Below are 25,865 nucleotides of genomic sequence, written 5' to 3'. Positions count from 1 at the left end.
GTTCCTGAACGGGAACTCGATGGTCTGGTTAAACGCGTCACGTGTGTCCAACCGGCTTGACGACCGTCCATTTTATCTCGATCACTTGACTCTGCTATTATTTTCCATAATACGGCTTTCGCGTTTTTCTGAATTATTAACGTCGTTTGCGCACAGGGAGTCTATAAAATAAATCAGTGTTCTTACGATCCTCTGAATGAGGGATTATAATTCATCTTACCCTCATTCAGAGGATCGTAAGAACACTGATTTATCTCGAACTCTCGATTCCTGATATTTCAAAAGATTCTTGAAATGCGCATAATATTTTAGAAACATTTGAAATAAAGTATGTAACATTCACGCATAATATAATATTGCTAATACTACATAATTGTACACAACATAATTAGGCGTAACAAAATTACCTAAGCGATTACGAACACTATAAAATTTACACAGAATGAGATAAGTAAATACGTAGTTACGTCATAGAATCAGACAGATAAAATGATACGTAGCGAGCATATGTGGAGGGAAGTACGAAAGAAATCACAGAGCAAAGTCGGCGGTAATTTCACGCTATCCTGCTCGATAGCCTGTAGATATAGGTATCGATCGCGCGATCAAGCGAAGAATGCGCGATGCCGATCCCATTCGATTATTACTAGGGGACACGTAACAAAAGTGGATGCAAAATAACATTTGCGCACACCGTCGTTAGCACGTTACGCCGATTTCTGCCCAACTCCGTACTACCGCAGGTTCGAGTTTAATTAAATCCGCCAGACGCGTTCCATTTCGAAGTCAGGCATACGAACGTTTACGCAACTTTACGATCGCTCGACAGAAATTTCAGCGTGTGCACCGGTCCGTAATCGCCATCGGTCGGCTAAAAAGCGATCGACAGTATCGCGTGCAAAATGTAAAAAGTATATGTAACTACTGTTTTTCATGTACGCATTAATTTTATAGCATTTTCGCGGCATGTTCATGTTCCATTTATCTTGTCCTATCGTAATTATAATAATTTTATGTGATAAATCGTAGGAGAAATATTCTTTCCATCGAATTTGAGACCTATAGAGCTATAAAGTAGCCAGCTACAGCATTTTACGACGCTACTATCTCTAGCATATAAAACTGTAAAACTTCCTTAAGGAAATTATTTTTTCTGGAAAGTTGACACATGCATACATCAGGTCCACAGGTTTTTTTTTATAAATCTTTAATTGAAAGGCGCTATCAAAGTATTTTGAACCCCGTAGATGGCAAACTTCGTGAAAAACTTGAGAATTTCTTCGCGCGGTTTTTTCGATGGGATGACTCGAGCAACGTGAGATCAAGTTCACGAACCTGTTTTTCGTGAATTCGCAGGTTCTTCGGGCGAATTTTGGCGGGCGAAGGGCGTATCCGGAAATTCGTCGCTCGTGTGCTCGCGGTCAGAGGATCGATCCTTATCGCGATTCATTGTCTCAGGGCAAAGACGGGTCACGAGTGACGGTTTATCAAGGAGATTATCTCGACTCCGCCCGTTATATCGGCTACCGTGTAATCGACTATTACACCACGAACGAAAAGAAAATCCGGGAGCGCCTGTTTGCCAAACCTGCCGCGTCATGCCGTCTCATTCGCGATAGAGAGAAACTTTGCTATCACATTTTAATTCCTGGAAATAACGTTTTTGCACCCTCGAGAAGGGATTGCTATTTGAATTTTTATTAAAATCTAGAATAACAAGAATAAATAGACCGTACGAGTTTATCAGAACAGCTTTCTGAAGTGTAAATTTAATAGAAAAAATATTTTTATTATGATTTTTCAAGAAAAATATTATACGAGAAAGACTCTATTTTTATATTCGACAACGTTTGGCTAATGTGACAATTCGACCATTGGTTTTGGTCAGATTAATCGTCAAGACTTTTTCGACCATGGGTTTTGGTCGTTTCTAAATTTAACCAAAACCCATGGTCGAATATTCACGAATGTCACGACATTAGCCAAACGTTGTCGAATGTAAAAATAGAGTCTTTCTCGTTTATTAATTATTGGCGAAACAAATACATATACTTTCTGTTAAAAATATTATAGTTGTGATTATTAAAATATATTTATTTAAAAACGTGTGCCAATCACATAAAGATTTATAATTAAAATTTTCTTCTTTTCTTCTTTCTTTTAGAACGAAAGTACTGACTATTCAAATAACGATTGTAAACACAGATCCAAGAATTCCTATTGTTCTTCGTTCAGAGTACGTGTTGAACAACGAAGAGTCGTGCTACAAGACCGGAACTTCGCTTGCGTTCATTTCCTTTCGTTTAATATCACCGCGATTTGTTGTATCGCGCAAGTACTTGACTTGAGTGAATCGCTTAATGAATTACATAAAAGGCCAATGCCTTCCCAAGCATTCTTAGCAATTTCTAGACACAATTCAGAAATGGATGGCTATATTTAACTTGCATTAAGCTAAAGGGCGCTTGAAGAAACTGGACAAGTTTCGGTCCAATTAGCCAAGAATTTCGTCGCGAAGTTCGCGGGTCACCTCGTTAAGAGCTCTCCAATTAGCGATGGAGCTTCAGTTATCGTTATCACTAAACAAATAAAAGATATTTATTTCAGTTGTGAATCTTTGAAGCAGATTTAAAGCAAAATTCTCTATTAATAAATTGATTTTTCACAAACCGTTTATGATAAACTTATATAAAATTTTATATGTCGGATTGTAAGATGTGTTGACTATTAATTAAATTATTAAGATATTAAAAGTTAACATTTTACGATCTCGTGAAAACTCCAAGTTAGTCGAGAGCAAATAGTTTAAGAATCCTCGACGTTGTCTTGACTTGATGCGGCAAGGAATCTTTGTCCGCAAAGAGGTTGAAAAAGCACGCGGTAAGTGCCTTCTATTAGGAAAACCTACTTCAGGCGGGCGCCCCGCCACGCAGCCTCCTCGTCTTCCTTATGTCGCTCTTCCAAGAGAAAGTACGCTAAGCTCAAAGCTCCCCGATGCGTGACTAACATCGCCCCGTGGATTGCGTGAAGTTCGATCGATCGCACAGAAGCGATTGGCCGACGCACTTTTTTTCAGTCAGATCCGATTACTCCGCGATTTATGTTTCCTTCATTGTTCCACTCGGCGCGCCTTCGCGCGAATTTATTATCTCCGCGCGCAAATATCGAACTTACACATGTATTGATGCTGTATGATTTCTTCGTCAAAGTCACTGCGTTCTGATTGGCAAATTTGCACACACGTTGAGTCAAAATGGAATAAAAGATTAAAATCGATTTAGAAAAAGGCAATCCCAAACGAGATTGGGATTGTAGATATGCCTTTATTCTCGATGTTCGATCCCTCAAGACTTAAGCTGAACAAAACGAGTTCTCTTCATCTTCTTACACGAATATAGAGAACGAGAATCCCACCCCCCTGTCCCGTATGCTGCTAACGTAGAATCAGTGTTGTACTTAAATCCGTCCGACGACGCTCGGCGGTGGTATTTTCTAGCGGAATTCAATTTCCTGGTGTTCCCTTTGTCGTTCGACGACCGGAAATGGTACGATGTTCGTCGGTGTCCTTCCGCCACAGGGAGCCGAGAGACAACGTCCTCGAGATAAACAATTTGAGAATGACTCGTTGCATCGGAATTCTTTGACCTCTCCGCTGCTTCTCCATTCAAATTGCTACTGCTAAAAAAGAGCGGCTTTGACTCTGTCACAGAATCAGAATCATGACCGAGAATTCTGGGACACTCCGTAGAGAGCGAACTTCTCGTAATTTTAGCTTTTATCTCCTAAAGACTATTATTTTTATATTAATAGACACGATGTGAGATTAGAAAGGAAGAGGAAAATTTTATTTTAAACGAAGTACGTTGTAGTATTCATATTCATCGTCGTCCTTTCACTTCTTCGCTTTCAACGTTTAATTAAATGTTGTACAAAATTGCGATGCGCGTTACGATCGTATGCATGATTTGTAAATGTGTAATTTGAGAGTTGCACGACGAGTGGAAACGAGCATGCTGCATATGAGGGATGCGCGCGGTATTGTTGGGAATTCTTTTAAGTTGTAATTAGATCCTGCCTGGGACCATCGTGAATGGTAAAACTTTCATCTCGATGCCGCGACTTATTACGGCGCGATGATTTATGAATAGCGTACGATAGTGCGTCGCGTACGATATAATTTACAATGGGACCGAGTCTCTACTTTCGTATAGCTTACGAGCTTCAATCTCGCAGCTTGCCGAGAGGTTTTCCGTCAACCGTTAATTGGTCCGCAACAACGAACTCCTTTGAGATGGTTCTATTTTCTACCTCTGAAAGGATTCATTTTGAGCCTCCGCGAAAGTAGGCAAACGTCAGCGATAGGAAATCAGTTTCCGAGTTCTGTTATTGGTCGAAAAGTTCGAGAACTATAATACTGTTGTGAAATTTCTCTCGCACGTCTCCTCATTGCTGGTGCTAATTAAATCTTCAACAACTCCGAAACTGTACAGATCGTGCTTAATGCAGCAGCGTTTTAATTATGAAAGATTTAATATAAATATATCAAAAGAGAGTTTCTTTCCTTCTAGAGAATTTAAAGAAAAAAAAGTGATATTAATTTTTACCATTATTTCTCTTACACTAATTTATTATCATGTATTATTTTATTTATTGGAATATTAAAGTATCTTTCTTTGTGTAATTTTTTTAGCACAACGCGTGTTGAATATTACAGAATTGACATAATTTTTTTTACGATACCCGAATTGTGAGAATTTTTGGGGATTTCTCGAAATCCTGTTACTTTAGGAAGAAAACGTTCCCTTCGACACGATAATGCACCGAAATCGATCGTTAAGGTCACCGTGGACCGGTAAAAGAACTCCCTCGGTCGGCGATCGGAAGAGAACCGGTTTCTCTTGGCGGTCTAGCACGTGCCCGATGATGAGGCACCATCGTCACGAGGAAGCGAGACGTCTCTCCCCAATTTATTTCTTACTTTCTCTGTCTCTCGCTGATCCCTTCACGCCCACGGCGTCACATTTTTATTCGGAACAAACGCTGCGTTTGTCAGACCACTGACGGCGAACTGTTCCGTTTACGACACCCGGTGTCTCGGCAACGTAACAGCTTCACGAACGTACTTTTCGCAGAAATAAAGCCATTTCTCTCGCATGATTGTATCTCGCATGACAAACACCCGAGATGAACAATTTTATAGTAACTACTAATCTTATCATCGGGAATTTTTATTATGTTATACAATTTATTCGATCACGTTTGAAAAAATTATTTTTTTACGTAAAGAGTTAATTTCGCATCGAAATATGCATAATTTTGAATGTTTAAAGCTACGTTGGATGCTTGATCACAGCGACCGTAGGTTCGATACGAGGCGAATTGCTGCGGAGTGTAGGGAACAGGGCGGGACATGAAAATGATCACGAAGGGTGCAGTTAAGGAGTACAGCGGTCGGTCGGTTGCCTCGTCTTTCAGGCGTGTTGTTTGAGCTGCGGGGGCGAGACAATCCGCCCACATCGTTGCATCGAACGAGTCGCGTCGCCGCCTCGCCCAGCATTTGCATTTTCTTCCTACCCTTCGTGATCAACAAGAGCCTCGCGAAACATCAATGCCCGTGATTCAACGGCCGTTGCCAGTACCATTTGTACCGATTATATTTAAAGAAATCAATAAGCATGATGTAGCCATGCTTGTCCTCGATACAAGATAGAATTATACGGAGTGTCTCGTCGAACGTTCGTGAATAGCAATTTCACTGACAAAGTCTAGGTCGCGTAACCGTGACTTTCGTTATAACTTACTCAACTAGTTGCTTTGTAAATAACTGAAGAGAATAATCAATTTTCATCTCTCACCAATCTTTCTTGGAAAATTGGAAGATTAATTAATTGTAAGGAACGCTACAATGCTCTTGAAATTTTTTTGACACGAAAAGATATTTGTGAAATTAAAATATATATCACGTTGATTGTTTGTGCTCTCTTTGAGGACATTACATATTTGTTAATATTATATTTGTTAATATATATTTCAGACTATACGATAAAATATTTAAAAAATATATAGCCTGATTAAAATATTTGGTTCATCACGTTGATTGTTTGTTCTTTCTTTGAGGACATTACACACATTTGTCGATACATATTTCAGACTATATATACTTATATATAACCTGATAAATATATAGCAAATATATCTGTATATATAAAACTTATTATCGTCGGTAATTGCAATACAGGTTCCTGCTGCAGTTGCAATATACAGGTTCCTGCAATGCAGATGGTACAGCAGAAATTCTAGAGCTGCACCAGCGAATGATAGTCATCCGATCGATGCTAACCCAACAGTAGTTGGTAACCCAAGCTGTCGGCTTGCTTTACTATCTACGGATATATGCATACGCGATATTCGCGTGATTACAGCACAATTTAATCAACGTTAATCAACAATTTAATATCAAAGTTAATTATTGATGAAATAATAAGAGCATTTTTATTATTTCGAGGGAAGCCGTATCTAAACAATATTACCTACACCATCCATCTTAATTACATTGATAACAACATACGTTCATCAGTTTCATTTCGTGAAGCATATTCGCGAAGCTCTATCATACATCATGATTCGTCATTCCATTTTACATCTACATCACCGTAATTAATTAATAATATTATGCGGGAATGACACTGTAGCGTTAATGATGTTAAAAAAAAAAGAGAATAATTATACGCGGGAGAATATCACAGACATCGCTTTCGCTCAGTGTTGTGTAATGCCTCTCTCTCTTTCTCTCTGCTCCAGCCCCGCTCTTAATTGTGCATAATCTGCAGCATCGAGCTAATTAACTGCAATTTACGGCCGTCTGACGCGAGCATATCGTGCACTCGGTGGAAAATCTCGCGTCTCTTTAGCGAATTGAGCAGTCACGATGAAAGTCTGCGTTCAACCTTAGCTTTTTCACTCATTTTAATATCGCTCTCAATGCGGTTTCCGCCGTCTGTTTTAAGAAAATTAATCCCCCGACCGTTTTTTGAACCCAACCTGTTCTCGTTAACGAGTCGCTTAAGTGTTACGTGAACCTCGATGATATTAAAATTATATACCAGAATGTACTTCCCACACAGAAATTTTCTCTGACATAGAGAAAAAAGTAGGCGTTCTCTTAATGAGATGCTTTTTAATTATTTCGCTCTTTAATTAAAGCGGACCAATTTCCCTGTAATCGTTAACCATTTAGTCTGCACAAAATTGAGGTACACATACGAATTATTCTCTTTCCTTATTAAAAAATCTGGTCAAATCGATTCTGACGATTAATAACGGCAAAATAACGGTCACGCATTGTATAACACGCGTTGTTATACAAGTTCGCGTTGTTACATAAATGAACAACGACGCGGAAAAACATTGGCGGTCGGCAATGAAATAAAAATAACCGTCGTTCTGCAACGCACGCGACGTTAGTGACGCTGCTGTTCGTTTTTTAAAAAGCCAGCGAGGAGAGTCGGCGGCGGCGGAACGAGATGAAACAAAAGGTTGCCGCGCGTTTGCGACCGAGATTTTTCCGATTCGAGCCGCACGCACGAACGAGAGCCGTAGAAGCCTCTAACCCACATTTCAAACAGAGGTATTGCTCGAGCTCCATCATCAGGCTCCCGCATCCACTTCTTGTACCAGCATCTCCATCGCGCTCGGTTGCAAGGGGATTTGTTTCCTTTGCGAGAAAGAGCAGAAAGCTATAGAGAATATTATGACGTGTTACGATCGGCGAACGGGAGCAGGAAGAATGAAAAGGAGAGAACTAATCACGCGTTGTCGCGGACGGCTAGCGCTCAGCTGTTATCGCGCGCGCGGCGCGCGGAATGCCTGCAGGGCTGTCCGTCTAAACCTGGCCTAGTTCCGCAGTCAATCGACTAACTTGCGTCAAGCTATCATTTCCTATCCCCGTATTAATCTGTAACTCGGCGGAGAAATTTCTCGCAAGATTCATCAAGCGCCGATAATTCCTGCTGCGACCTCATTCGCGATGTTAATGTATTTATGCATATTACCTGCGCGACGAAACCGCACTAAATATAGTAAATAATCCATTTGCTCCGAATCATTCTTTTTTATCATCGTTATCGTCGATACACCGCGAGATTTATTTCGTCTCTACGTTGCCGTCGAGAAAAGGGCAACGCTGTGACTCGCCGCTCGCGCGCCAGATGAATTTTTCTGGAAAATATAAATTCCATTTTGATTTCCCGGTCTTGCCTGCGTCCGCTTTTTCTCCATTCCGGTCGTTATTCCGGTCGGTGGAATGCAAAGAAATATCGATCGATTATGCATACGAGCACGAAAGAAGATATTGCGGGATGCCTTCGAGACCTTTTCACCCCTCCTCGCATATATTATACCTGGTGGTTTGAAGTGATTATTTCACATGACATTGTTATCAACGAACGGCGATTCGTAAAACATTATCCTTCCTAGGTGTTCTATATAGTCATACTCGAAAACAGTTCGCCAATATGCGTATTCTCAAATTTGGAACCAAGGATTTTTCTTAGTTATTCAAATTAAATACATTAAATACACTAAATACATTAAACACATTAAATACATTAAAGAACATTGAGACAATTACTCGTAATTTGAAGAAGAATGCGAAAGGCATAAAAGTATGAGGCGCAGGCAAAGGAATTCACTTCCAAGAACTGGCGAGCTCGATTTCTTTGCAGGTGCGTCGAATGATCTCAGTCTGACGTATTGAGATAACCGTGTACTAGTACATACATATCCGCGTTGTACGACACGCACACGATTGTGACACAATCGCTACAGATCGCTCAACTGCGCGACGCAACCGCGGGATTTCTCACGCGATAATTTTTGCTCGCGAATCCTAAAGAAAGTATCAGAAAAATCAGAAAAACGTTACATTGTGTCCTAAATGCTGTGAGAACGAGCGGGCGCATTTTGCGCGCTATACCTTACCGATTGTTTTTCGTGCTAATTAAAGGCGCGATTACGATATCGCAACAGAGAGGGATCGTGATCGGTTGAAGCGATTTCATTCTTCCGCGTTTGGAGTTAAACAGAACTCGACTTACTCGACACAGTTTATCATGGTTTTTATTTCCTCTATTGATTCTTCACGATTTTACCAAGGTCTGTAAAATACAATTGCCTTTTGTTTTTCAAAACGCCACGAGATTCGTGACGACAGCACAGAATGCTGGAAGCGGTTTAACTGCGCTTTTCGTCCATCTACTGGTTAGCCGGCGCCTTTGGCGAGCGCTGTGAAAAAGGGACGCGTAACGGCCGTTAACGAGGCTTTTTCTTGCGGCACAAATGTACGTGTGCAACACCTCGTGACAGTGTCTCCACATAACTTCCACAGTAATTTCCACGGTTCTAACTCGGTAAAATTGACTTTAAATCTCACACGAGCACGAGCGACTTCTAACGAGACGGCACAAATTTAACGGAAATGTAACGCAACCGTGTGTGCCTATCGCTACGTAACATTACCAGCACAATATTTCAAATTAAGATAATAGATCGCAAGATGAGAAACAACGCAAAAAAAAGCAATCTAAAATTAAAGTAAAGCATTAAGTATATTGCTATCGAATTCGTGTTACTGGAAAAAAATCGTGCTGCACGCGGTCACGTAAACTCGAGAGTTGAATTTATGAGACCAATAGGATCTTCCTCGAAGTATATCAGGAGTCGTGCCGTTTTTACGTGGCAAGAATCCAAAATTGAAATTATAAAGATTTCCTTGCGTGTCGGTTAAGCGTCCGCGTAGCGATTAGCAATTTTAAATATGAAATTTCAGCATCGATTTACTGTCATCTTCATTTTATGCTATTTTTTTCCACGTTGTGGAAAAAAGTCTGATAATCATAACTTTATAAAAAAAATTATTGTTAGGAAATCCGTGCAGTTTTTTGCTCGAACAATACGATAAATTGCAGGACAAATGTTCTTTGTTCGGGCCAAGTGCATTTTCCGTGCAGCTGCGTCACTTATTCTTAGGCAATCCTTATTACGAGCCAAGCCCACCGATCGTACTTATGAATCAGGTAGCATAAAGTGTCTCACCTTAATAAAGGTCTTTATATTCCGCGATGCGGTCGCATAATCGTGCTTTTAATTGCTAAAATTTATACAGCGAGAGAGCGAGAGAGAGAGAGAGAGAGAGAGAGAGAGAGAGAGAGAGAGAGAGAGAGAGAGAGAGAGAGAGAGAGAGAGAACGCGCTTCACTTCACGAGGGAATAATTCATTTCTTCACCAGCTACGCGACGATTAATTTCCACAAAAATATTTACGTACTTTTGTCATCTGACATAAATACTTTTTAATTTCAATTTATACCATTGCACTCTTTGACATTCGTTGTAATTTTAATAAACATTTATCAGCAAAATGAAACAAAAATAAAATTTAACTTCTCCAAAAACGTAACATATTATTTTCATCCATTTACTTTTTCAGCTTTTGAAATATTTTCTGCTCATTCAATATTATTACTGGTATAATATGTGAATTGTAAATTTATAATTTTGCGCAAGTAAAACGTTCATGAAAAATCAAGTTCTGATGGGAGAAAACGATATAATAAATCATACACGAAATATTTAAAGTTTTTGTAAGACTACACTTTCTTTTGGATGTGGTACTAGTTAAATGATAAAAATTGCAATTCTTTTAATTGCGTCATTCACACATCGAAAGTAGCGTTAATACGATACGCGCATTCTTAAGACACCGAATTCGTGAAAAATTTCGTAATCGCTCGCTTTTGGATATTGGAAATCTAATTTACAATCGCGATATTAAGCCTAGAGTCTCGTAAGAACGCCTTAGAAAGAAAAAGAGACCTAGGCCAGGAATGTGGATAATAATCGCCGTGAATCAGATGTCGAACGCACAGACTACGTCAAAGAGAACCTGACCCCTTTACGCGATATTTACATCGCACGTTGATCAAGCCGATCTTACACGTCTTATTTTATCGCATGCAGACGAGTATTTCGTCATCAATCAACTCGAAGGTGGAATTATCAGTTTCCAAAAACGAGGCAGGTTACAGAGAAAGTTACGATATGTAACCGGTACGAAAAATAAGTACTTTACTCATACGATTGTAAGAAATAAATATTTTAAAAGAAAAAAAAATTTTAATAACAAATAAAACGATAAAGCAGTAACCCACTTCGGATAATTTATAATTTGCGTCAGATTTCAGGGCAGAATTCTATACCTATAATTTTATTTTAATACATATTTTATATAAATGTCGTATTTTAATTCTTTAAATGTTTTTCATATTACGCGGTATATAAAATTGTTAGCAAAATTTCATCCTGAATTCCGACACAAATCACAAACCGTCTGGAGTGGAGCTTGGAGATAGGTCTCATCGATCTAGTAAATTATTAGGACTCAATCTATTCGGTCCTCATTAATCATCCCGCGGTCTCGAGTTACGTAGGTCTCTATTGAAATCTGCGATTCTGCGACAGGACGAGCTTCGGCAGCTCGTCCATCCGCGCTTTGTTACGTCGCGTCGACTGATTCGGAGTTGGGAATTAGCTTCCTGGCATCTCCTTTATTGTCCCGGATAGTCTTCGCCGAGTGGGCGGCAAAGTTCTATGTTTCTCACCCACGGTATCTCGAGCGTTTCCAGTCACCGCTTCGCTCGCACGCTCCGTACTTATTTCCCCGCAGTGGTCGCGCGCTGCTCGGTGCACCGTTTCGTGCAAACCGTGTAGACGGCCTTGCCCGGAGATACACACGCCGGTCACGTCCCTCCGCTCCTTCACAACCCACATTTTCACATACACCCAGCCCGCGCACGAGTCATTCGCTCATTATCGTCGCGTTTATCCGTCTCTATCTCTTCATTTCGTAATGTTCCGAAATAATACAATGATTCATAATGTATTTTCATTCATAATGGTTTCGCGTTGGTATTAACATAAGTGAACTTAATAAAATTCGTTCGGTCGTGGATGTAACGAAAATTAATTAGCTCCTCATTAGTGTTTAAACTAATGAGTTATATTATGTGAAATTCGTTTTCGTTTTGTACTCCGAACGAATTATGGATACAATTTCCTTTCAGAATGAAGTCCGCGAATAATAATAGTATCTATATAGACTTGAGGGCTGATTCTCTCCGTAACTTAACGACAGTTTCGTTATCGTTATATTTGCGTTGCGCAGATATTATATATGGTAAAAAAGCTGTGCAACAACAATATAACGATAACGAAATTATCGTTAAGAGTTACAGAATAGGGCCACTGAACTATTCGGTTTGTAACGAATGATCCATCGGTGCATAGTCTCTAATGTCAAAACGATACTATAGTGCAATGGAGTCAACAGGCGGGTGGCGTGCAGCCCTTGTAAATGAAAAACTAATCCTCGTAGAGCTTCGGTTTCGGTGTCGAGCTACCGTATAATCGCGAGAATACGAGAACTGGCGCGATGCCTCTTACTTTTCAGCTCCGCTAATCCGATATCCTTCGAATTCGCAATCGCTGCTATCCCATCTCGCATGGATATGCGAATATAGCGTAAAAGTGAGCGAATAGATTGAATCCGATCGTGTGGATTTCCCGCGAATTGGTCTTGTACGAACGATGATAATTTAATGCTTCTTACGTGATTTGATATGAAAAAAATTAATTTTTAAAGGTGAAATTTATATTAATCTTTCAAACATTGCGGTATCGATAAAAATAATTGTTTCGATATGTAAATGGAGATTTAGTTTATACTTTTTATTTTACAATATTTACGACGAATATTGAAAGTAGGTAAATTATAATTCTGATGGGATTGAAAAACTTTGAAGTTTCTCATTTAACAATGTTGCATTTATGAATAGGATGCATAAAACGTAAAAGAGAGAATTTCGAACTTTTTACTTATACCGGAATGATCTTCGTTTCCGGACAATTATTGAGAAAGTTGACGAAATGAGTTCAATTGTGCGCCATTGCAATCAACCTATTTTATCCGTCATACCGCGAGTGGAATGTAGATTTATGTTTATTTTCAGAAAAGTTCTATTTCACGATGGCAATATACCGTAACCGTGGCGTGGTTATTGGTTCCCAATAAATGTCGGCGTGCTTACGACATGCGGCGGCCGATGCGGGTCACTTTTTCCACCACATTGCAGTATCAACCGGCTATGTATCGGCCTTTATTTGGCATAACGCATTCCGCGGAATACATTTCCCGACGATTTAAGAACTGGTCGTTCGACTTTTACGGTCAACGGCGGCACGGCAAAAGGCACGGAGGAATCGAACGGAACGAGTTTGCATTCGCGTAAAATCGCGCTCTGCCATGTAGAAAGTGTATTCAGATACCTGCGCATAACACAGGTATCTGTGTTATAACGTACGTTATAACACGAATGAAGCCGTCGCGTCGACTGTAATAATCGGGAAAACGCCGGGGTTTCGGAAAAGAAAAGGACGACGTGGATGACGTAAAAGGGATCGAGCGGTCAACTCAAGCTTGAAGGCTTGACATTAGGGGGAATTAATCCTGTCAGATCTCCAAAAGGTTTATATAATATTATTTAGAGATGCGCGGCAACTCTCCCGAGATCCGTATTTTTCTTTTATAGTTGTTCAACACTTTCTTATATCAATTATCTATTCATAAATTATTCATAGCGTCTTGCTCCTCCGCGTGAAAGTGAGGACGCTTTTATCGCGGATATTTTCACAGCACTTGAAACGGCGCGCGTTGGTGGCCAATAAGAGAAACGGGAAAAGGCACCTCGGTTCTCAGTCGTGTAAAACGTTTTACCGTTTTGTTGTCTGAGGACCGTAACGTCCGGCACGCTGCTGCTCCGAGAGATGCAATTTCACATGTGCCGTTGCATCCTCGATGCATGACGCGCGCAACTTGGTAGCCATGTCGCCGAGCTCTGTTAAATTGAATGCTTGCGCACCGGTGACGATCTCGATTATTGCGTTTCCACCTACGCCTCCCGTTTCCTTTGCACGCATCTCGCGTTTCCTGTTGCATTTTTCTTTATCTTCACATTTCAGGAGATAGTCTTCACAGATACAGTCGCTAATAAATATTCGCTTTGATCTCAAAGCTTTCGTAATTCTTCTGACGCAATTTTTCAATCTTTAAATCGTACAATTCGCAATTGGCTTATATCTTGAAAGAGATTGCGACATAAGGCAATCGATAAGAAGCAACGATTTCACGAGTATCGTCACGTAATCCGCGGTGCGTGTCTAAATTGAAAAGCATCGCTCGATTCCTAGTTCCATTTCGCACTCGACGATTGCACAAGCGATTTATTAAAATGTACGAAATAACACCTTAGAAACGCGCCTCGTGACTTGCGGCAGTACACGAACTCCTAGCGTGCAAAAACTTCGTAATTACTTAACGATCCTGACTAGTAGCGCATTTTTTAAATTGAGGGAAATAAATAAAAAATAAGCTTTAGCTTTCGCTGACCTACTCTACATATATCAAACACGTATACAAGTCTATTTCTTATTCTTTTTGCTATTTTTAAATTAAGTTGCATCTCACTTTCACTTTTCACTCAAGTATTCACTCAAATATTTATTGCACTATCACTTATGAAAACGTGTATGTGTGATGTGCATATGATGTGCAAATGTGTGCGAATGTTCACAGTGTATTGAGCTCGGCCCAAATGTCTGTGTGGATCAGTTGTCCCTGGGAGAGTTTACGCAGTTTCATAACTCCCTGTCTGTAACGCCACCTTTTAATTACGACATTATATTCACCTTTCCGTTTAAAACGAACTCATTCGATAATTAAGTCTTAACGTCTTAACATGCGCTACGTGTAATTTATTTTTCAGTACGTGTCACTGACTCTCTTATGTATTTTCCGTTTCTTCAAAGTACCTTTTTTTTTTACATATTTTACTACTAATACTATCCGCCTTACTTCGTCTCTTTTTTCAATAATCATTAAAAAAGTTTAAAGATTGTATGCTCTCATATAATGGAGAAAAGCTTCGAGCTAAATTGAAAGGTATAATATCGCGCGCGACAAGCATTCTCTCTATTCTTAAATAGGTCAATATCTCAATATTGGATAATTGGATTCTTTGAGCTTAAAATAAATTTTGGTACTTAAATTAAAATGATGATATATAAATGACTTTCTCTTACTGCTGAGATGGAAATGTTATGACTATCTTAATTAATATTTTTGATAGTTTAGTGACATTCACAAAAATTCTAACTCAAGAGAATGCACATATTTTCTAAAGAGGGCTCGCTTAAAAGTTAATAACGACGAAAGACTGCTTGCATTGTAATTTTGCCCCAACCACAAAGGGACAATCTCGTTCCTTTTTCGCGTTTTAGAGCGACCGGTCCTTCGGCTCGCGAGATAAAAATAGCCCCGGAATTTTATTAGAATTTTAAATGCATAATCCCGTCGACGATTCGCGAGAACGAGGATTAACGATTTGAAGTTTCGCATCGTGACAGGAAAACTTCCTAACGGCTCTTTTACGGACTTGGGTAAGCGCCGATAGATTTCGTGAAGTTTATTACCCGCGCGCGGCCGTTATTTTCCGCGACGACGCTAATTACTCGGTTGCCTTTATCGCCGCCCGCCGTCCTTTGATGCCAATCCATTATTAAACGAGATGCGCATCTACCTCGGAAATCGGCGCGTATCGCGAAATGGATTCAAGCACGAGCTCGATTTACATTTTATGTAGGACTCCTGATTTAAATTCCGTTCGCGACCTCCGCGAAATCTGTTATCGAGTCGAGAGTCTTTTGGCGCGTGATATCTCACGATTGAAACGATTTCGGGATCTGAGATTAATAACTTTATAAATCGTACGTATCTTACAGCGCGCTCAGAAATATACAGTTTACATTTTTACATCGGCATTTTTACATCAGTTTACATTTTTACATTATTAACAGATATCGGCAAAGATCTGCAGGTTACTCCGAAGTATCTTCTCCCAGCGGCGACGAACAGGACCGATGCTAATGCCGACAACGCTATGCGCGTCAGTTACATCGCGCCACGGCATTGCAAGGTCGCCCGGCCGCGAAAGACCGCCGCGACGAGAATACCAGCGTTGCATGACGCATAAATCGCACGGCGAAGGCGCGACGCAACGCAACGGTGTGCCATGCCGCTGCGCAAGATGGTGTCGAGCCGAGACAAATCTCTTGCGTAAGCGCCTGGGCGCTATCGTTGGCGCGCAATCCGCGATGTAAATCAGTAGCCAACACCTTAATGGCTCGCGTTGCAACGCGACCGCAACGCGTAAAATTCTGCTTATCATTGACTCGATACTGACTGTCTCGCGAGAAACCTGCATCTTAAAAATGCTATTATTCGAACGCGGGGAAACACAGAAGGGGAAATAGGAATTGCCCGTCCATCTAGCGTGTCTCTTATTTTTCCTGTTTCACTCAACGTGTTTAGAATCTTAACGAAACATTCGCTCGATTCGGCTTCCTCGCACGTTTCTCGTCTTCGGCACCTACACACGCGCCACGTGCGTTACCGTCGAATTTAGAACGGCGTGCCGGATTTGGTTTACAAACCGGGTTTCCGCCGTCGCGAAAGAGCTGGACATCGAATCCCTTGGAGGAACAAAAGAAAAAAAGAAATCCAAGCAGAGACGTCCTCTCGAGACAGCGGAAGAGCGAGAGGCGCGGAACAAGCAAAAATTTTCAAGCGGCACGCCGAACCGGGGGTGCGATTGTAACTGCAAAAAAAAGAACAATGCATGTGTTAACAGTGAATATCAGAGTTAAAACGAAAAACCAAAGCCGTGAGGGCAAAACCGAAAGAAACCGAATCATGAGCGAATCCAGCAGCTAAACTTCACACGCGGTTAAAAAAAAAGAAAGAAAGAAGAGAAAGAAACCGGGGGTGTTGTAACCGAGAAAATCAGTTTGCGTACTTCGTCGTTCGGATTTATCGCCGTGGTCGAGACGTCTCGACGCGGCCGTCGCGATCGCGTACATGTTCGTTGCGAAAAAGTTGAAAGACGGCTTACGATCGGGCGAACGCGGAAGGTTCGCGGAGAAGAATTCGAAGATTCGAAGATGAGAATTCGATCCGTGGACCACGTATAGCGCGCGCGCGCGCGCGGTCCATTAGCCGAACATCCGCGGGAAACGCTCGCGGGGGAAAGCGGAGAAGAGATTTTCCCGCCGGTGCTTCGTATGTTAAACACCTTTCCCCGGTTCGGGAGGCGAGTTTGCATCCCGTCGAGATTCTTTAACATACGAAGCGTCCGATCGCGATGCGCGCGCGATTGTTTGCGCGCTCCAAGATCGAGACGAGCACAGCAATATCAAACATCAAACAGCACAGCAATAACGGTAAGTAGTGTGAAAGTGTCATTATTGAGAAATATTCCATGTCTATTTAAATTGGAATGTTTCTGAATAATGACACTTTCACACTACCTGACGACTTGAGGAAATATTACTCGGAGTTACCGGGATATAAGGCAAAATGTAATGATTGCGGTAAAACAATGTCTTTCTTAACAAATATTGTACGTTTACGAAACGTTACGAAAACATTTAAGAAGTTTCGGACGTCTTTTTCAGGGAGTGGCTCGTCCCAATCGATCCCCAACAACCACGTGGCCTGGAAATCTCTATTAAGCTGAACCCCCCCCCCCCCCACCAGCGCAAGTTCGCACTAGGTCAAAAATTTAGTGCTATTTAGGTGCTAATTAAGTGCCCTAGTCCGAATTTTGGTGCTCGAACCGTTTAGCAGGAAATCGCGTAAAAAATGGGGGGTCCAGCTTAATGGCAACACAGTACCGTCGCGGTCGACACAAACACTTAAAAAATTTGCTGCATGAATATATTTGTTACTAAAATGATCGAAAACATATATTATCAAAATATTCCCAAATCTGAGTTTATTGCTAACAGTAAAACAATTACGATAATTAACTTAGACCAGCCGTTGGCGCTGAGCACTAAGTTCCGTCACCTGATCGTCTACGAATTGCTCGCATGATTATAGTATTAAAATAATTCTCAGACATTGTACTTCAAAAAAATATCACTATTCGAATTTAGTGCTAGCCACTGCTAGCTGCATAGCGTTGAAATTAATTAATTAACTCATGGAGCGCGCCCGCAGCGCTCTATAATTCGTTACAGAATCGTCAGAAAATTAGGTGTTCGCGGAAGTCGTTCCCCGCCGAGATCGGCCGAAGAAGAAATCGCGTGCTATTTTAGGCGGCTCGTTTTTTCCGAGCTTTTCTAAAATCCGGAGAATACGGGCACTTCCTCGCTTTCTCCGTTCACGGTCATTACCGTCGCAGCATGCAAGCGTTGCATTATCGATGCAGATTCGCTCGCCAAGTGTATTATCGGATGCACGCGTCGCGACTAATGTAAGCATGTTAATGCTCGTCGTACGTTCCTTTGAAACCCAATCAGAATTCGAAAAATGCGTTTTTCTTTCCGATGTAATCTCAAAATTATCTTTATCATAGATAAGATATGAAAACTTGCCTTTCTATTTTTTAATGAATTAAATCTTTTAACGTTAAAAAACAATTTGTGGAGAGAAGAGTGCATTATTCTCCGTATCTGCTAGCGACACGGGATTCAAGAGAAGCCCCAGCGAAGGTGGGGTTCTCCACGTATTTTGCGAGCAGGACGAGAAGCTGGAGTCCGCGATCAGGGTCGTTACTTACGGTCGATTCGACTTTACGGGTGATTTACGACTGCCACGCTCTAACGCCTCCTCCCGAGAAGGGCCACGGCGAAAAAAGAAATATTGTTGCTACCTTCCCGCGCCGTAAAACATACAGTTGATCCGATAAAAATGTCCCTTCTTACCCGCTGACAATGTTATTGCACACAAATTGCTGGGCGTACTCCGCACGTACCTAGCGTACGTGTTGATTTACAAAATCGATGTCGAAACATTCAAACAAATAATGTACACACGTTACAGCGTATCTCGTTACAGCGACCGAATTCGATCCTTTTCCGGCTCATGTCGAAAATGTAACAACGTTTATTTTCTCTCTGATCAATTTCGCAGATAGTGTGTGCGTTATATCCACATTGTGATACGTAAAAACAAATGCAGAGGAATAAAAATGGAACATTGAAAGTTATTATTATTTTTTGAAATAATAGAAGTTCTGTAAAATAATAAATTTAATCAAATGTTTCATCAAATGAAAATATAATATTTGCTCTTTTGCCCCAAGAATGGAGCTCGACAACGAAAGATCTGTCATGATTTATTTATAGGGTCAGTATAGATCTTCGTTAGATGGGTCCTTGAACGATTATTACTTTAAGGATGATTTACAGAGTTTACGGACGACCAACCCTTCGTTCACGATTACAAAGATATCGACAATATACCGACGTGACGCTAAAATGAGTATCATCGAAGTGTGAGCGGATTATGCTATCGATATTTTACGAGGAAGATTTGAAGAGAACGATCCCATTTAGAAATCAGTACTTAAACAGTAACTAAACTTTCTAATAAAGAAATTTATTCTTGATTAAATTTTTTGTAAAAAAGTGTCTGGTACATTCTTAGAAACATCTAAGATTTCTTTATATTTAAAAATTTTACGAGTTTTTGCTTGGACAAGAATTTAATTGTAATGAATTATACAGCAATTGAACAAATTGTTTGAAATAAACGAATAATGAAAGATGATTAATTTTTAGTAAAAGGACAAAAATGGTAAGATTCCTATCATACTTGTAATCGAGAGAACGTCTGTTAGCGTTGCCTTTTAAGGCCGTTTTCGTCATTCCCCGATTGCCGTTTATACGCACCGTTGTGCTTGCAGAGTGAAACTCCAGCATAACCATAAGTGGAGAGTCAACGAACCATCAGCTGACTTTTGATCAGTCTTTAGTTGCTCGATCTTTAATGCGAAATTTTTTATTTAAATTCAATAATAATAAAACGTTTGCGGATGCCTTCGGGACTCTTGCTTTTATAGTCTTCTTAATAGAACGCGGTGAAAGTGGAGAAGGGTACTTATACTTGCATTCTAAACGTTACACTCTTCGGCGGCGGTTCCAAATTAGGCGTGAAAGTCTTCGCACTATCGTATCTTACCAGCATTCGGTTCTATTATTATCATTGACAAAAAGTAGTTAATAACGTACCATTTCGTTTAGCGTACACGCCAGAATTTCTATGCTTATACGTACTCGTTATTCTAATGCTACGCGAATACATCCGGATGCTAGAAGTATACTTTCGGAAATCAGGAAACCCCGGAGTCGCGAATAGCCTCGACTATGCCTTATTACTCAGAGTCACTCTGAGATAATCTGGATAATACTTGAATTCGAGACGCCACCCCATATTTTGTCTCGGTTGTTGTTACGCGATCCGTTTCGCGACTGTCTCACGTTGCACGGCCACTCGTTTTGCAAGACGTGCATCGGCAGGTATAATATACAGGTGTTCTCCGTCCCCACTCTGCCCGGCGACAAACGGCAATGCGAGGCACCTTACCGAAGGTAATACACCTATCCGCGTGGTACCTGCGGAGCGGGACGTGCCGCGAGTGGGAGAGGAGTGCGAGAGCGCGGAGAGAGAAAGAGAGAGAGAGCGAGAGAGCAAGAGGCACTCGCGCTAAGGAGGGACCTGTATCTCTTCCAGCGAGTCAGTCACACTCGGGCATGTTCGACGGGGACGTTTGCGCTTGTTAAACGATATATCGTCGCGACGGTCATGTCTCGACACATCCGCAGGATACACACGTACTCGTGGGATGACGCGATACGTCCTTGAACGAGAGGTACGAGTCGCTCCTGGGAGAATGGGAGGCGAGGGATTAATTTAGGATCCCTCGAGAACTTGCTCGTGGTGACGTGTGCGTCTCTCAGTGAAATCGCCGGTAAATTGGGAGCGCCGGAGTGAGAGTGTGTGTGTGTGTGTGCGCGCGCGCGCGCGCTGAGTGCTTTGTTGTATCGAGTGCACTATTGTGCGCGCACCGTGTGGAATGCAACGTGGGCTGCGCGCCACGGCGCGTTGCGTGCCACCGCCGCCGCGGTCCCGGAGTGCGCGATTTGCCGGCAGAAAAGGAAAAGTTGTAATGCACGGGGATTTCTAAATGTGCGAGGTCGCGCCGCGTGGCGAGCGGGTGCTCCGACGAATCCGGGTGCCCACTCTTTAAGATCGGCCGCTTCACGATATATACGATCGCGGTAATGTTACGCTCGTGCAAGGGTGCTAATTAAATTTTTCTAACCGGTTAGTCCGGATCGATCGAATACTCGCAATCTTGCCGCTCGCGATACGCGCGATTGAAGGCCCGATTAATTACGTAAAAATGTCACGCGGAGAAATTATATCACTCGAGGAGATTCGGGATTCGGCTTGCACGCGAGAAGTCCTTTAAAGAAAAAGTTAGCTTTTCCACCGCAATTTTTAATCTGGATGCAAATCGAATGGAGATCTGATTGTCAGAGAGATCGGAGATATACGGACAAAATATCCCAACAAGTTTATCTTGGCGCGGTGACATTTAATCTGTGTGTAAATCGAAAAAGAGATCCTGATCGACAATGTACTTTTAAAACTTCTGCATGTTTTAAAATGGAGTAGAAATCATAGTATATGCAATATGCTAAGTTTTGTTTTGCTTCCCAACATTTTGGATTCAAATATCAATGAGATGAATTAATGAATTAATGAATCGGTAGTGTGTATTCAGGAATTTCGTATCTCGAAATCAGAATACATATTAGGATGTAATAAGATATATTTACCTTCGCTCTTGAATTCTTACCTCGAGAGACTACTTAAGGTTCTGTTCAGCTGCGACTCTTGCCGGACGTATCTATCTGTCCATTAATCGATTATTTAAATAAATATCATGTGTCATTTAGTAACTACGCATAATTCAACGAATAAATTTGTCATTGTGACATTTATCATCGAATTTATCAATTTCGATAGGCGCGTAAGCCGAATTCGATGTTAAACGTTAATCGATGATCTTTCGTCGATAATCCCGACTTTAAGCTTCAGAGCAAGTTATCTTTCGTCGAACGCTATATTAAATTTACACGCTGACGTAATGCGCGATCGCAGGCAAGTCTCTTTTAAAAAAAGCAGTCACGAACTTGAAACGTCACGTGGTGTATTCTTTTTTCTGAGCTCGATTGAAATATCGTGTCACGGCAATGGCATGTGACACCGATCACCGCGTTGCCATAACCGATTGGTACAAGTGTACGAAAACCTGTCGATCTGAAAATTAATGATCCTAATTAAAATTCTATTTGCAACGGACGGAATTTTACAGTGGATGATAAATTAAATAATTACACAAGAACGCCAGCAGCAAGCGATTACGCGAGCACCGATCGAATCCTCTTGCTTCGTTCAGACGAATACCTTTCGCTTTCAACGGCGACTCGTTCGCAACACATGAGCGTTTAATCAGCCGTTCGCGGGGATTACTTCGTTAGCTCGGACGTTTATCGGCCGTAAACGAGAACGGCGTATAACTTGGTGCAATCGGGAATAAGCCCGGTGTAAGCAGCCGAGTGAAAAACCCGGACGCTTCGTCTCTCGCCGAAGCGTCTCTTCGGGGATTGTCTACGGTCGTGTTTTATTATTTGTTTCGAGAGACGCGAATAATATCGTTACGATGTAACGTTGCGGAAACCGCCATGCCGGACGAGGATTGCTTACGTTTCCACCTGGGACATTGCGCCGGCTGCGAACACACGTGTCGATGCTGATGGTGGAGACTCGGATGATATGGGAGCCGGCAAAATGAATAGAGAGATTCCCAGCAGCACCCTCGCGACCTTGAGGGGAATCCTGGTGAGCTCGTTGTCGAGGGAGAACCTCGGCCCGCACGACCTCCCCGTTCACGAGCACACGAGGCATCGACCGCCCAGAAAAGTGCACTTTCACGAAGGTAAACTGGAAGTAGAAACCATTTCGAGATAAGGGGCGAATATATTTCCGCGAATGAAACGTGCACTATCTTTTTTCTGGTAAAGAGGATTTTTAATCTACAGATTGTAGCGAAGAAGCACGGATATTTAATGAAAATGATATTTTCCCGAAACTGCACGGGCGTAAAAATTTTGATTAAGTTAAGTAAGAGATTGAAGCAGCAACCGAGTCCAATTTACATACGAGGCGATTCGAAGTTGCGAAGGTAGGACTTGATTGCACTGGAGCGCATCAAGTTCCCAACATTGAATGCATCCTCAGGTTGTGCGTTTCCCCCAATGATCGTGCGTTAATTTAAATATAAATGGAGGAAGCGGGGCACGCCCATCGATGACATTGTTGATCGATTATGTCGTTTCCCATGCGATTTATATACACCATAATCGTTTATGAGATATAACGGATATAACGAGCAGATTCCCAGTCTCTCACGGTATCGCTTCATATAAAATTAAAATAATTGCGGCGCGGACAAACTCGATTCGCGCAATCGACGAAAAGTACTGATTTATTCCGTTAATAAACAATTATATTTTGTTTGAAACGAAGAGACTCTTGAATTTTTATCAAGCGACTCGATTTAAAAAGAATATAAAATTATAATTATCGGAGAGCTTCTTGAGAATCGAAAACTAATTTCCCTCCTCGTTCACATACAGCGAGATTCAAATTAATGTTAAAAACTTGGAATTGACTATGCATCGAGCGTTAAATGGTGGCTCGCCTTCGACGTGCGCTTCAAGGATATCCTCCGATTTGCACACGTTTCACTTACGAGTGACATTGCGCGCGTAACTTACTTAACCAGCGCGCAGTCGACAAAACGACGATACGATGATTTTCTTGGACACAATTGATCCGCCCGGCCCTAATAAACGATCATAATGAGAGCATTTCGCGGTTTCGGAACTTCGTTTGATACACGAGTGAGAGGATGGTGCTAGACTTTATTATGCTGAACCAGCCGAATTTGCGTTAACGAGAATTTTTTAATATTTACCGTGTAATTTAAACGACGATATGCATTGGATTTTTAGTACTGAAATGTGAATATTAATTTAAAATTATTTCAACACGAAGATGTATTCTACATATCATATTTACATTATTCTAACGTGAATAACCGTCCGAAATTTCTTGACCTTTGTTGAAAATTCTGAAAATCGCGGAAAAAGGTCATACGGTCAGCACATCGCAGGGTACATCGTGCATACGCGAGCGAATTCTCTCGTCGACGGAAATGCATAAACACCCGACGGGGATGCATAAAATAACGCTACTTCCTTACGATGAGTGAGGAGAAACTCGCGGTTTACGGCGTACAGACGGCGACGATAAGAATCTCGCGACGCGTTTCTCGTTAAGCGCATTAAATGCCGGCGCTGCTTAGGAAGCGACGTCAGGCACCGGTTGCACCGACCGGCTGCACCGCCACTTCATAGCCGTTCCTTCTGGGAACGATCGTTTCCTCGACGGCGGATCTCCCAGACAATTACCGCGCACGCCCTGCTCCGTGACTAATAGAATCCGTTGATATCACGCGCTGAAAAGTACGCCGCATTCTCCAAAGGGGCGGACGTCGTATAAAACGTGCGACGAGGTTCCGGCTTGGGTGCCAATGCCGATTGTTGTCTGATCGGCAACCCGAGACGCGACGCAATTGGAGTGTCGTCACGCGCTTAGAACTTGCACGTAAAACGCGTTCGACGAGGAAACGTGACGCTTCTACGGAGACGCGTGACGGCACGCGTTGATAAGATAGTTGATTGATAACCCGGAGATAAGGAGGCGACTTCTTTAGGATTCCATCATCGATTCGACGAAAGGAACGAAATTGCGATTCTCTCGAAAAGTACGCATCATCACTCCATCCATTATCCATTAAAACCAGTCTGTATGAGCAGGAAGCGCCGCGAGGGCGGGAAACGGCATAGGCGGGACTGTTAATTACAAGATAAATCAATTCACGTCCCAATTAATTGACTCGTCATTCGCGTTTACGCAGGTCTGTCTTCCGTCCGTGAGCTATTTTCGTTAATTTGCACGCGATATAGACACAGCGAAAATCCCCTTTCAATGGCAATCCCAACTCTCTAACTGGACGGTGGAAACTTCCGACTTCCACGTTCCCAAAAGACTGGGGCTTATCTTATCATTAACGTTGCCACGTGGATGGCAACGTGATAATAATTCTTTAGTAAATATCTTTAGTAAAATTTATCGTTACATGAAACACGAAAATTGCGAGGTAAATTTCTTTTTGATGTATAACGGCTTTACCGCACTGATTACAAATGTTGTTTGATAATATTGAACGGCTGGCTAGTAGAGGAATAAGGATCAGAAAATATTGACGCGTGACATGTCACTCGAATCAATATTTGATGGTAACGAAATTTGGTAGGAGATTATACACGACGGCGTGTTGTGTGCTTGCAGCATCAGTTTGCACCGGTTGGGGATCAATAGTTTCCATCACGGATCATTTATTGTCAACACCTATAGATTATATATCACTATATTAATACCTTGAAACTAGAACAGCCAATATCATCCCGTCTCCTGGAGGCAGAAATATAATAGATACTTATGGCATATTTATTATATATATTATAAAAAGTTTATTATTTTACTTTCAAGCTAAAAACGGGTCGTTCAGATTCTAATATTTTAATATTTCATCATTTCTGTTAAGAAAATATTGGTATAATATCTCGGAAAACTGATATTATATATTATTCACCGGCGGCAATATATCTTTGGGAAGAACGCCTCTTTTGTAGTAGACTTATCTTTTTTGTGCTTTTTTTTACGAAAGACACTTTTATAAAGAAATATAATATCTTACATTCGATACTACTACA

General features: G+C 41.4%; 1 protein-coding gene and 1 long non-coding RNA gene across 32 annotated transcripts in view; one reads left to right on the top strand and one right to left on the bottom strand.

The window, feature by feature from the left end:
* Nucleotides 1-25,865, top strand: part of LOC139771988 (uncharacterized) — a 151,527-nt gene that overhangs the window by 68,079 nt on the left and 57,583 nt on the right. For 3 of the 31 annotated variants that reach the window (XM_071705486.1, XM_071705399.1, XM_071705357.1), the window contains exons 1-2: nucleotides 20,843-21,233; nucleotides 22,337-22,960. The exons of 24 other annotated variants lie outside the window; for them this stretch is intronic. In XM_071705486.1, the coding sequence (XP_071561587.1) occupies nucleotides 22,798-22,960 (163 nt within the window). In that variant the 5' untranslated portion in view covers nucleotides 20,843-21,233; nucleotides 22,337-22,797. 4 more of the 31 variants (XM_071705373.1, XM_071705364.1, XM_071705495.1 and 1 more) reach the window with 4 other exon arrangements.
* LOC139772202 (uncharacterized) lies at nucleotides 18,986-20,677 on the bottom strand. The gene is made up of 3 exons (XR_011718077.1): nucleotides 20,229-20,677; nucleotides 20,063-20,145; nucleotides 18,986-19,936 (listed from the first exon to the last, which is right to left on the bottom strand). It is a non-coding gene; the product is annotated as an uncharacterized lncRNA (long non-coding RNA).

This window comes from Temnothorax nylanderi, unplaced genomic scaffold (genome assembly GCF_030848795.1).
Source record: "Temnothorax nylanderi isolate EJ_2023f unplaced genomic scaffold, tnyl_v1.0 TNYL_tig0003_pilon, whole genome shotgun sequence".
NCBI lineage: Eukaryota > Metazoa > Arthropoda > Insecta > Hymenoptera > Formicidae > Temnothorax > Temnothorax nylanderi.
Note: the sequence above shows the minus strand (reverse complement) of the source record. Positions and strands in the feature narration are given on the sequence as shown.